The 10,007-nt window shown below is 54.9% G+C and overlaps 1 protein-coding gene across 1 annotated transcript; it reads left to right on the top strand.

The window, feature by feature from the left end:
• Positions 1-309: 309 nt before the first annotated feature.
• On the top strand, positions 310-10,001 carry SLC25A1 (solute carrier family 25 member 1). The gene is made up of 8 exons (XM_025201531.1): positions 310-433; positions 1,628-1,727; positions 3,052-3,190; positions 5,599-5,683; positions 6,056-6,160; positions 7,027-7,142; positions 7,785-7,858; positions 8,660-10,001. The coding sequence occupies exons 3-8, from the start codon at positions 3,059-3,061 to the stop codon at positions 8,772-8,774; spliced, it is 627 nt and encodes a 208-aa protein (XP_025057316.1). The 5' UTR covers positions 310-433; positions 1,628-1,727; positions 3,052-3,058; the 3' UTR covers positions 8,775-10,001.
• Positions 10,002-10,007: the final 6 nt, after the last annotated feature.

Raw genomic sequence — 10,007 nt, 5'->3', positions numbered from 1 at the left:
CATAGTAAGCAGACACCACTCTGAGCCAGGCGTTGAGCTCCTCCAGCCGCTGGGTCTCAGCTAATCTCGAGAGCTGCTCCTTGTTTAGACACCAGGATAAAAGCAGGTTTGCCGAAGAGCTTGTAAGTTATGGAGGAGGTTCTGAAAACCCGTCCCTTGCTTTGATGCTGGAGTGGGAGCAGAGTGGGCAGTCATATCCATCTCCAAGTACTGTGAGATGGGGCTGGGCAGTCGGAAAGCACGTAGATGGGTCATGCCAGGGAGATGCTCCGTGCTGGGATAATAGTTTAGTCCCCTGCTACAGCTCCCTCTCTTCTATCTGCAGGTGGCATTGCTGGTGGCATTGAAATCTGCATTACATTCCCCACCGAGTATGTGAAGACACAGCTCCAGCTTGATGAGAAGGCGCACCCGCCGCGGTATGCTGGCATCGGTGAGTCTGCAGATCTGGAGTTGCCTGGCCATGGGATGGGGGAGTCTGCCTGGATCGTGAGCCCGTGGAGCTACCGCAGTCAGTTGGGTGCTCCTCTTCCTCTGTAGCTCCACGCTGGCTTCATGGGGACTACAGTGCGTATCTACCTCTGAGCTGGAAGGGGCCCTTGTATTCCCCTGCCACCAAGAAACCCTTCCATTGTTGTGGTATGTCTAGAACAGATCCCTGCAGTCTCTCAAGCTTAAATGTCCACCAGTAACCAACCTTAGAGGCCTTGGTTAGATGAGATCTTCCCTCAGTGCACCGCACCACTTGTGCTATGCAAGGCACCTGGGAGCCAGTGTGTGCATTAGGCAAGGATTGGACAGTGCAGGCTGCATCAGAACAAAGGAGCTGGAGGAGTCCCAGGCGTGATGGCTTTTTTTCCAGGCCAGATGGAGCTGCAGGAGTCCCTGACTAGCAGGACCAAAACCTCCTGCTGGTGTCCAGGCTACTTGCCGCATGGTGTCAGTACTGGGCACTGCTGCTGGCTATCTGACCCTTCTCCCAGCTGAGATTTAGGCAACCAGCCAGGCAGTGGCTGGCAAAGCAGGCTGAGGTCAGGGCAGAGTATGTGGTTCCAAAGCCACTGGTTCTGTGTTTGGATTGGAGCCATGCTCCTGAGGACCTGCAGCGATGTGTCAGCCCCTGACTCGCTCCAAGTCCAGCTGAAAAGCAGCTCTGCAACCAAGTACTTCCACCTGCTGTTGCAGGTTCTCCTTTGTCCAGCATGTATCTGCAGTTGCAGGCAATGTCCTGCTGCAGGTGTGCCCCACCAGAGCCCATGTGCTGGGAGTCATGAGCAGTCAGCTATATGCCAGGGACCCTGCTGCATGTGACTTTAACCTCATTGGTAGAGGCCACCACTTCCATGCTCTGCCATGTGGGCCACATCCATTAATTGCAGGCCAGGTCAGTTCCTCAGCTCACTGGCTGTAGATATTAGCTGATGTGAGCATGTTCACTGGCACGTGTCTAATGTTCTCCGATGGAGCATTTGCAGCCAGCTTATCGCATTACCCTGGCTCTTCTTTCCTGCCCCTGTGCTGTGGATGTTCACTGGGGATGGTGAGGGCAGTGCCTGGCCTGGTGGGGGTGCTGCCATGTTGGCTTGATGAGGAGACTAAACCTTTTGGTCCATGCAATTTGCCCTAGCGGACTGTGTGAAGCAGACTGTGCGTGGCCATGGAGTGAAGGGGCTGTACCGAGGTCTCAGCTCACTGGTGTATGGCTCCATACCCAAGGCTGCTGTGAGGTAAGGAGCTCCAGGGATGGCTTCCTGGGGGCGGGGGGCAGGGATGGCTCTGGACAATGTCCAGCCAGTTAGGCTGGCTGCAGCAGTATGTATTTGCGGCCCAGTGGATCAACATCACCCATGTGTGTGAGCTGGGTGTCCCCAGCTGACTTGGACACCACTGTGGAGGTCCTTATGGTCTCCCTTACTCCCACGAGTCTCCCAGACCGAGTAGAGCAAACTCCCAAAGAGATCCCTTGTAATCCCCAGGAGAAAATTGTCCTCCCTGCCTTGTGGCACTTTAGGGCTATTGCCCTGGCCAGGGTTAGTGCTGCAGAAGGAAGAAATGCAAAGCCAGGTCTGTGCTGTCCTGGCACCAAAGGCCTACTGCCTTCCAGGCACCTCTCCTGGCTGGCTGTGGATGCACATCCCCTGAAGGAGCTGCAGATTAGGGTCTGTCCCTGGAGCCCTGAGCAACTCTGAGAGCAGAGGAGCATGCCTGCTTCTTAGGCCTGTGGAGCTCTCCATAATAACAATGTGTGGCGTTATTGTTGGGACAAATGGTGAGGGAACAGAGGGGTGACATGGGGCACATCACTAGGACGGCTCACTCTCTGTGAGTTGTTGTTCCTGTACAGTGCTTCAGTCCCCCAGGAGGCAGCAAGGTTGTCCCTATGTGCCCTTCACCTTTTGAGCCAGCCTGAGAACATCCAGAGCTGCGGCAGAGAGCTATGCCAGGGGTGCTGGCTCAAAGAGCAGTTTGAGTAACTTGTTCTTCACCACATCTCTCGGTGCCACCTCCATGAAGTGACTTTTTCTCCAGTGATGTAAAGCAGTGTGCTTGCAATTGGCCAGTTCTCCTGGTGTGGCAACATGAGGTGATGAATCGGGAGGGAAGGAGGCTGGATGAGATGCTGGGGCTGGCAAAACTGGCCCTGGCAGAGGCTGTTGCGTCTTTGTTTCTACATGTCGCTGATAGTTGTCAGTAGTCCCAGCCTGGTGCCAGCCCCGTAGCCCCATCGCCTTGGCTCGTTGGGAGACTTGCACCTGCCTTTCCCGGGGAACTGTTTAGAAACAGGTGCAGCTGGCAAAGGAGAAGGGCCTGAGGGTCTGCACATGATGGATGCAGGGGAGGCCAGGCATTGGCATGGCACTAGGGAGGGACCAGGCCTGGGAAGCCCTTCTTGTGGCCGCCTCCACCTCGGTACTGAGCAGGAATTGGGAGTGAATCCCATTTGAAGGGCTGCCCCACACCGGCTCCCAGCTGCCCCCAGTTCTGTGCCCAGCATCTAGCTCTCTGTAGGGTCCAGCAGGTTTTGCATCTGTGGCCTTTCTCCCCTGCCAGGTTCGGCATGTTCGAGTTCCTCAGCAACCAGATAAGAGACGAGCAGGGGAAGCTGGACAGCACGCGCAGCCTCTTCTGTGGCTTGGGAGCTGGGGTGGCAGAGGCAGTCATGGTGGTGTGTCCCATGGAGACCATTAAGGTACAGCAGAGACCTGCAGGCCTACATAGGGGCCTGCATGGAGGGGAGCCCTTTGCTGCCCCTGGGATGTTCTGGGAATGAGTCAGAGCAGGGGGAAGAGGCTGGGAAGACTCCCATGTTTGGAGAAAGCTTTTGCCTTGTGACTACCTCCTGCTGCATGACCTAGAGCTCAAGTGCATGCCTTGTGCGCTAGTAAACCACTTCCAAACACTGGGAGCAGTGCATTGGCCAAACTCAGCTTTTCTGCTGTGAGCTGTGGCCAGGAATGGAGTTGTGCTTTGCTGAAGATGAAATGACTACGGCCTTCTGATGAGCCCTAGTGGTGAGAAGTGGGATTTTCAAGAGAAGGCTTTCCCTGGAGGGACTTCCTTGTGGATGGAAGGTGCAGGCAACCCCTGCTTGGCGCTCTTAACTGGTTCTGGAAAAACCAAGTGCTAAGTGAAACAGCGTTAAGCGAAACCCATTTTCCCCATAGGATTTAATGTAAATAAAGATAATTGTTTTTTGCACTACCTGCTGGCCCTGGCCAGGCCAATCCGGCAAGGCACCACGCGGGCTGTGCCAGGGAAGGCATCAGCTCCTCCTGGCCTTGTTCCCCTGCTGTGATGGCCCCTGCCAGCCAGCACCTGCCAGCCCCCAGAGCACCTGTGCACTGGGCCCCAGCCACCTGCCCATGGGTCCTGAGTTGGGGTTCTGGCACGGGGTATGCAGTAGGGCCACCTACCTGCCTGCACCCCGCTTTGCCCAGTGGGGGTTCCCTCCAGGCCCACCACCACTGGGATGAGCTGCCACCACCAGATCGCTGCAGGCTCGGGATGGCGGCTGCGCCCCACAGGTGTGTGACCTGGAGCAAAATGGGGCATGGGCTGCAGCCCAGCGGTGGGGGAGCTCTGTGGGCTTGGCTTGCACTGGCCGAGGCCCTGCACTCCTGCCAGCCCTGGCCTTGGGCCCCATGCTCCTGCTGGCTCGGCCCCTGCGCTCATGCCCCCCACCCACCCCTTCTTGCTGCTGCTGCTGCTCCTTCCCGCCCACTGGCCACTCCAGCACCACATGCCAGAGCAGACCCTGCACTCCTGGGCCCCACTGGGCAGGGCTCTAAGCTCATGCTGCCCGGCCCCCCGCCCGCTCCAGCACCACATGCCGGAGCGGACCCCAGGCTTCCACCACCTGTCCCTGGGCTCCCGCCAGCTGCCACTCTCACCACTTCCCTCGCTGTCACTGCTTCTCCCACCCTCGTGCTGAGCGTTATAATGAAGCACTCAAGGCTGAGTGAAACTAGGTAGGTATTTTAAATGAGCACTATAACGAAACCGCGTTAAGCAAGGGTTGCCTGTATTCACTAGAACTCAGACTGGATTTGACTTTCTTGGCCTACCTCTCCTGTGCTGGGAGACTTGTTTTGGGGCTTGACCCCAGAACCTGACACTCAGCATACTAACATGAACAGCAATAATGCTAAAAGCATGGCCAAGTACCTCAGTCAGTGGCAAACTGCTCCACTCTCTGAAGCTATTTCTCTCTCAACTCTTTCCACATGTGTTGGGCCCAGTTTTCTTTCCCCATGTGTTGGGCCCAGTTTTCCTTCCTCGCTTTATGACCCCCAGATCCAACATCTCCCATGAAGCATGGGCTGGAAACAGGAATTTAACTGCAAAACATGTCCCTGTAAATAGTAACTGGGCACAAAGGCATCCTGTAGTGTGTGATGTTATGTCTGAAACCCAGGCTGGACAATTGGCCGGAGGAATCATGACCACCTCCTGCCTCTCCCTGAGAGGATGTTGAGAACACAACGTGCTGTCACTCAGATGATTTGGGGCCCTGGAGGCTGTTCTTGGCTCTGCCACTGACCTTGCTGAATGACTTAAGTGAATTGCATACAAAAAACTAGAAGTCGTGGTTCCAAAATGATACCTTTTATTAGACCAATATTTATTAGGTGAATCACTTCACCTCTCTGCCTCAACTCTCCCATGTGGGAAGCAATTGTTACTCATGTGTTATAAGAGCTCACAGGTGATCAGTAGGTTCATGTGTGATCTAGTGACATGAGTGAGTAATACCCACCCTCCTGTCCATCCCTGGACTTCCACATTCTCTTCAACAAGTTGCTACCTTTGTACGTTTTGGGTACTCCTCAACTGAAATCATTCTGGGGGTAAGGCAAATGATCTCTAGACTGGAGGGCTCTCTTTCTGACTGGCCTCCATTAGCACATGCACATGGGTAGATACAGAGTTTTAGCCCTGCACTGCTGAATTCCTGAGTAGAGTGCAGCTGCTGGGCATCTGAGTGGGGGTGCCCATGGGGGGGTCCGTCCACGTCCTGTAGTTCTGGGGTACCCATGGGGGGGTCTGTCCACATCCTGGTGGGGCTTCATGGCAGGCTCTAATGTTTTTTCCTTGCAGGTGAAGTTTATCCATGACCAATGCTCCCCCAAGCCCAAGTACCATGGTTTCTTCCATGGTGTGCGGGAGATAGTCCGTGAGCAAGGTGAGTGAGGTCTCTGGAGCAGGGTAGCTTCCATTGCAAGGAAGGGGAGACCAAATGACAGGTGGCTGTAGCTTTCTGTCAGCTCACCAAAGTCATGCAGACACTAGGCTTCACCCCTGCAGCCAATGTGAACTTGAACATCACATCTTTCACAAATCGGCTCTTTGCATCATCCTGTCCAAGCTAAATACATGTGTGAGCCAAGCAGGTGGGACCCTGGGGGAAGATGGTTGCTGTTTGTGCCTGGTGTGCATGTGGAGAGGGAAGGGCTATATTGTGGGCCTGAGGGCTGAGAGTCAGGGGGTTGTGGTGGTTTTGGATGAGCCGGTCTTGCTGCTGTGTCCTTCCCCTAATGTCTCCATCTCGCTGCAGGTCTGAAGGGCACCTACCAGGGGCTGACAGCCACTGTCCTCAAGCAGGGATCCAACCAGGCCATTCGCTTCTTTGTCATGACCTCTCTTAAGAACTGGTACAAAGGTATGGGGACTCTGCTCTTCCCAACACAGCTGCTGATTCCCAGCTTTTCTAGGCCAACCCCTGCCTCTGCATGGCTCTGGGAGCTTTAGCTACCATTGGCCAAGACCGTCTGAGATTTCCTGTATCAAAAGGAGTTTTTAGGCTTCTTCCAGCCTCCCCTGAGCTTCAATCCTTCCCTCAAACAAGAATGTCCCCCTCTCAGTCTCTGCAGCTTTGTTTCTACAGGACTGAGGAAGGGACAGTGCAGAGGTGGGTAGAAGAGGAGCCCAGGGGCTTCAAAATGTAAGCCAGCGGGGGCAATGGAACAGCGCCGCCCGTGCGCCGCCGCCCCCCACTCTAAATCCTGTGCTCTGCCTTCTCACATCTGCTTGCTGCACTGTTCGGCCTCCCTTCTCATACTTCCAGGGCCCTGGCTCCTTTGGACACTAGGATCTGCCCAGAACTGAGCCACCAGGAGTCGCTTTCTCACCCCTGCCCTCCAAGCCAGTCCCCCAGGGCCTCCTGCTCTCCAGGCCCTGAGTCAACTAGGATTTTGGGGGCTCTGTGAGCTTTCAAGTCTGTAAACGCCAGTCGGCCTCAAATGGCTGCACCAGCTCCTGCCTATTGCTGGTGTCTGCAGAAAGCTTGTCTCTGGTCCCTGCAGCCCTGTCATGTCCCCAGAGGCATCATGACTCCTGCTTGTTGGGGCCCAAACTCCTACTGCACTGGGTTGCCACCCAAGCCTTTCAGAGCCTGCACAGCCACTATGTGCAGAAGGATTTGGTGATGTACCTTCCCTTGCTTGGTTTCTAACCATCTTTTGTCCTGTGTTTCTCTTCAACCTTCTCTTGCTGTCCCCTCAACACTTGGTCCCTTCCTCTCCACAGGGGATGATCCAAATAAGGTCATAAACCCCTTTATCACTGGCGTGTTTGGGGCCACTGCCGGAGCTGCAAGTGTCTTTGGCAACACCCCGCTGGATGTGGTGAAAACCAGGATGCAGGTACAGTGTGTGGTCACATGACTCCTTGGCATTTACTGAGAGCCTGCTGTTGGCTTCGCTACCCACAGTGCTGTATACCTGTTCAGGGCCCCTTTACCAAGTGTGGAAATGGCAGGATGGGGAACTGCTATACAAAGGAAGAGCAGGGGCAAAGAGCATTCCCTATGACAGTCCTCCAACATTGGTGCCAGTGGGTGGTCATGTCCATACCAGTCAAACTGTTTTGGGTTTAGGGCCAGTGTAGTTTTGTCCCATAGCCCTGGCTGTAAGTGGCACTGCCCTCTGGGTACCTTTTGTGCTGCTCCCTGAAGGAGAGATTCACAGGAGATTTTTGGAAGGAATTCTGTGCCCATAGTTGGATTGATGACCCCAGGTGTCTCCATCCACTGCAGCACAGCAGCCTTGGACCCTGATTCTGAAGAAGATTTTGCAGGGCTCTGGTTTGGGCTACCCTGAATGGTGGTGGCCATGCCTTTGGCCCATTGCATATAATTTGTGTGGACGTAAGTTCTATGCCAGGGAAACCATAGGGTGGTGAACATGATCGGTGTAGGCCCCAGGTTCCCTTGCCTAGGAATGAGTTTTCTAACCCACCCCAGGGCTGTGATGTGAGTGTTTGACCCTTTTCTTTACTTCCTTTAGGGACTGGAAGCGCACAAGTACAAGAGCACCTGGGACTGTGCCTACAAGATCATGAAATATGAAGGGCCCCTGGCGTGAGTTCTGTGTCTTGTCTCCTTTTGGTGTGAGGGCAGCACAGGGGTGCTTGGGGCTCTGAAAGTGGGGGAAGAGGGTGGTGGTGTTGAGAACAGTCCCTCCACCACAATCCAGTGCCACTGGCAAAGCAGGTGAACAGAGGAACAAGTGTCAGCTTGGGGTTCCTGGTTAACAGGCATCTGCTTCTGGGATTTGGAGGCTGAGAAGCCTCTGGGCCTGTGTGTATGGGAGGCTTGTCCCTGGTTGTAAGGGGCAGTCTAGAAAAGACAAAAGGGTGAATAGAAAGGGCAGGGAATAGAGGCATGGTCTGGGTGTGAGCTGCTCAGCAGAGATGTAGAAGGCTGGAAGGACAGGGAAGGGAGTGGGGGAGCAAGTAAGGATTTTATTGGCTTTTGTGCAAGTGACACCAGCCTGTGGGTTAGGATGAAACTTGCTGGCTTGCACCAGCTGAGGAACTGGTCCAGAACCTCTGGAGAAGCTGAGCCAGCTGGGTAGAAGAGATCCTGCTTCACAGCTGTTGGTAGAAGCTCCTGGTCAGGGTCCTTGAAAATCTGTCGTTGCTGATTTGAAATTCCTGTTGGAGTTCCCTGGCCTGGAGGAAGCTCCTCCATAACACCTTGCTGCCAGCAGGGACCAGGACACATGCAGCTCACGACTTAAGGGGAAGGGTTTGAGCTGGAGAGCAGTGTGAGGTGCCATAGTCCTGGCCTCTCCTGCTCCACCAAAGGAAGCCCAGGTACTAACTCTCTCCAGTCTGTGCCAGGCTCCCTGCTCACCCCTTGCCTCTCCCTTGCTGACAGGTTTTACAAGGGTACCATCCCGCGCCTGGGTCGGGTCTGCCTGGATGTGGCCATTGTCTTTGTCATCTATGACGAAGTGGTCAAGCTCCTCAACAAGGTGTGGAAGACGGACTGAGCCCATGGCTCCGGGCAGTAGCACCGCCTCCACCTCTGCCAGGCCACAGCTGGAGAAGGATGACCAATCCCAGAGGAACCAGAGGGACACATTACCAGAGGCGGTGCTGGGGGCTCAAGTCTCCCATGTGTGTGCAGGCAGGGGAAGCCACCCCATGCCCCCCCTCCCCATCCCTTCCTTTAACAAACCCAATGACCTTTATTTATAGGAATGAACTGTGATAGGTTTAAATTATGGATCGTGCAATGCTATGATGGGGGGAGGGGGAAATCTTATATGCAGGCTTCACGGTGGCCAGCTGTGGCAGCTTGGAGGGGTACAAAGAGCTAGGAACTCGGTGCCCATGAGTGAGAAAGGCGCTACAGTTCTTCAGCTCAGAATTCAGTCAGTTTTCTTTTGCCTTTGGACCAAATTAGCCAGCAAGTAGCTTTCCACTGACAGGCACTGTTATGCCATGTCTATCCTAACAGGCGGCACTGCACTGAGGGAGGCTGGAAGGCTGGTTGCTCTCCCTGCCATGCTGTGAGGGCCCTGGCTGTAGGGGAGCTCCCAGCTACTCCAGTGCCAGCCTTGAGATGCAGGAATTGCTAGAGGGGATGGTTTGGATCTCAGTCAGTGATGGGGAACCCCAGCCTGCTCTAGCAGACCTCATCCTTGCCTCAAGTGCAGCATTTCCATTTGGAAGAGGCAACTTAATGCTGTGTGGCCTATATTGGCCATTTCGCATCTGGAAGCTGGGGGGGTGTCACAGGGCAGCCAGCATTGGTTCATCCCTCCCCTCTGAGCCAGATCCAGTATGACCCATGGCCTTAAATCTGTTCTGAGCATGCCCATCCTCCTGTCAGCTCTGCCAGGCCAGCAGCATCCCTTGGAGGAGAACGGGGAATCCATTCTGCACCGTCTCTCCTTGAAGTTGAGGGCAGACAGCATGCCCTGTCCTGTCCTCCTCTCTCACTGTTGGCATCTGGCAGAGCTGTTGCAGGCCTGGCACATCCCTGACTCCCCAGCCCAGACATGTAACATTCTGGTATGGACCAAAGGCACCCATGCCACTGGGGCTCGGTGAAGTTTTGGTTTTCATTGCTGAGGAAACATCCTCCGAGCAACCAGAACCTGCAGCACCTCTGCCAAAGCCCCTCTGTTTACAATTTGAAGGTGTGAGGAAGGGGCAAGGGCACGGGTGACACCCTCTTGCCTTACGCTTGGCCTCTGTACCACTCGCAAGGAGGCCCT

Source organism: Alligator sinensis, unplaced genomic scaffold (genome assembly GCF_000455745.1).
Source record: "Alligator sinensis unplaced genomic scaffold, ASM45574v1 scaffold570_1, whole genome shotgun sequence".
NCBI lineage: Eukaryota > Metazoa > Chordata > Crocodylia > Alligatoridae > Alligator > Alligator sinensis.
Note: the sequence above shows the minus strand (reverse complement) of the source record. Positions and strands in the feature narration are given on the sequence as shown.

Excerpts from the sequence above, each read along its gene's own strand:
- SLC25A1 (XM_025201531.1), top strand. The coding sequence starts at position 3,059 with ATGTTCGAGTTCCTCAGCAACCAGATAAGAGACGAGCAGGGGAAGCTG. Across the intron at positions 3,191-5,598 it reads GTCCCATGGAGACCATTAAG|GTGAAGTTTATCCATGACCA; the intron begins GTACAGCAGAGA and ends TTTTCCTTGCAG. Across the intron at positions 6,161-7,026 it reads TCTTAAGAACTGGTACAAAG|GGGATGATCCAAATAAGGTC; the intron begins GTATGGGGACTC and ends TCCTCTCCACAG.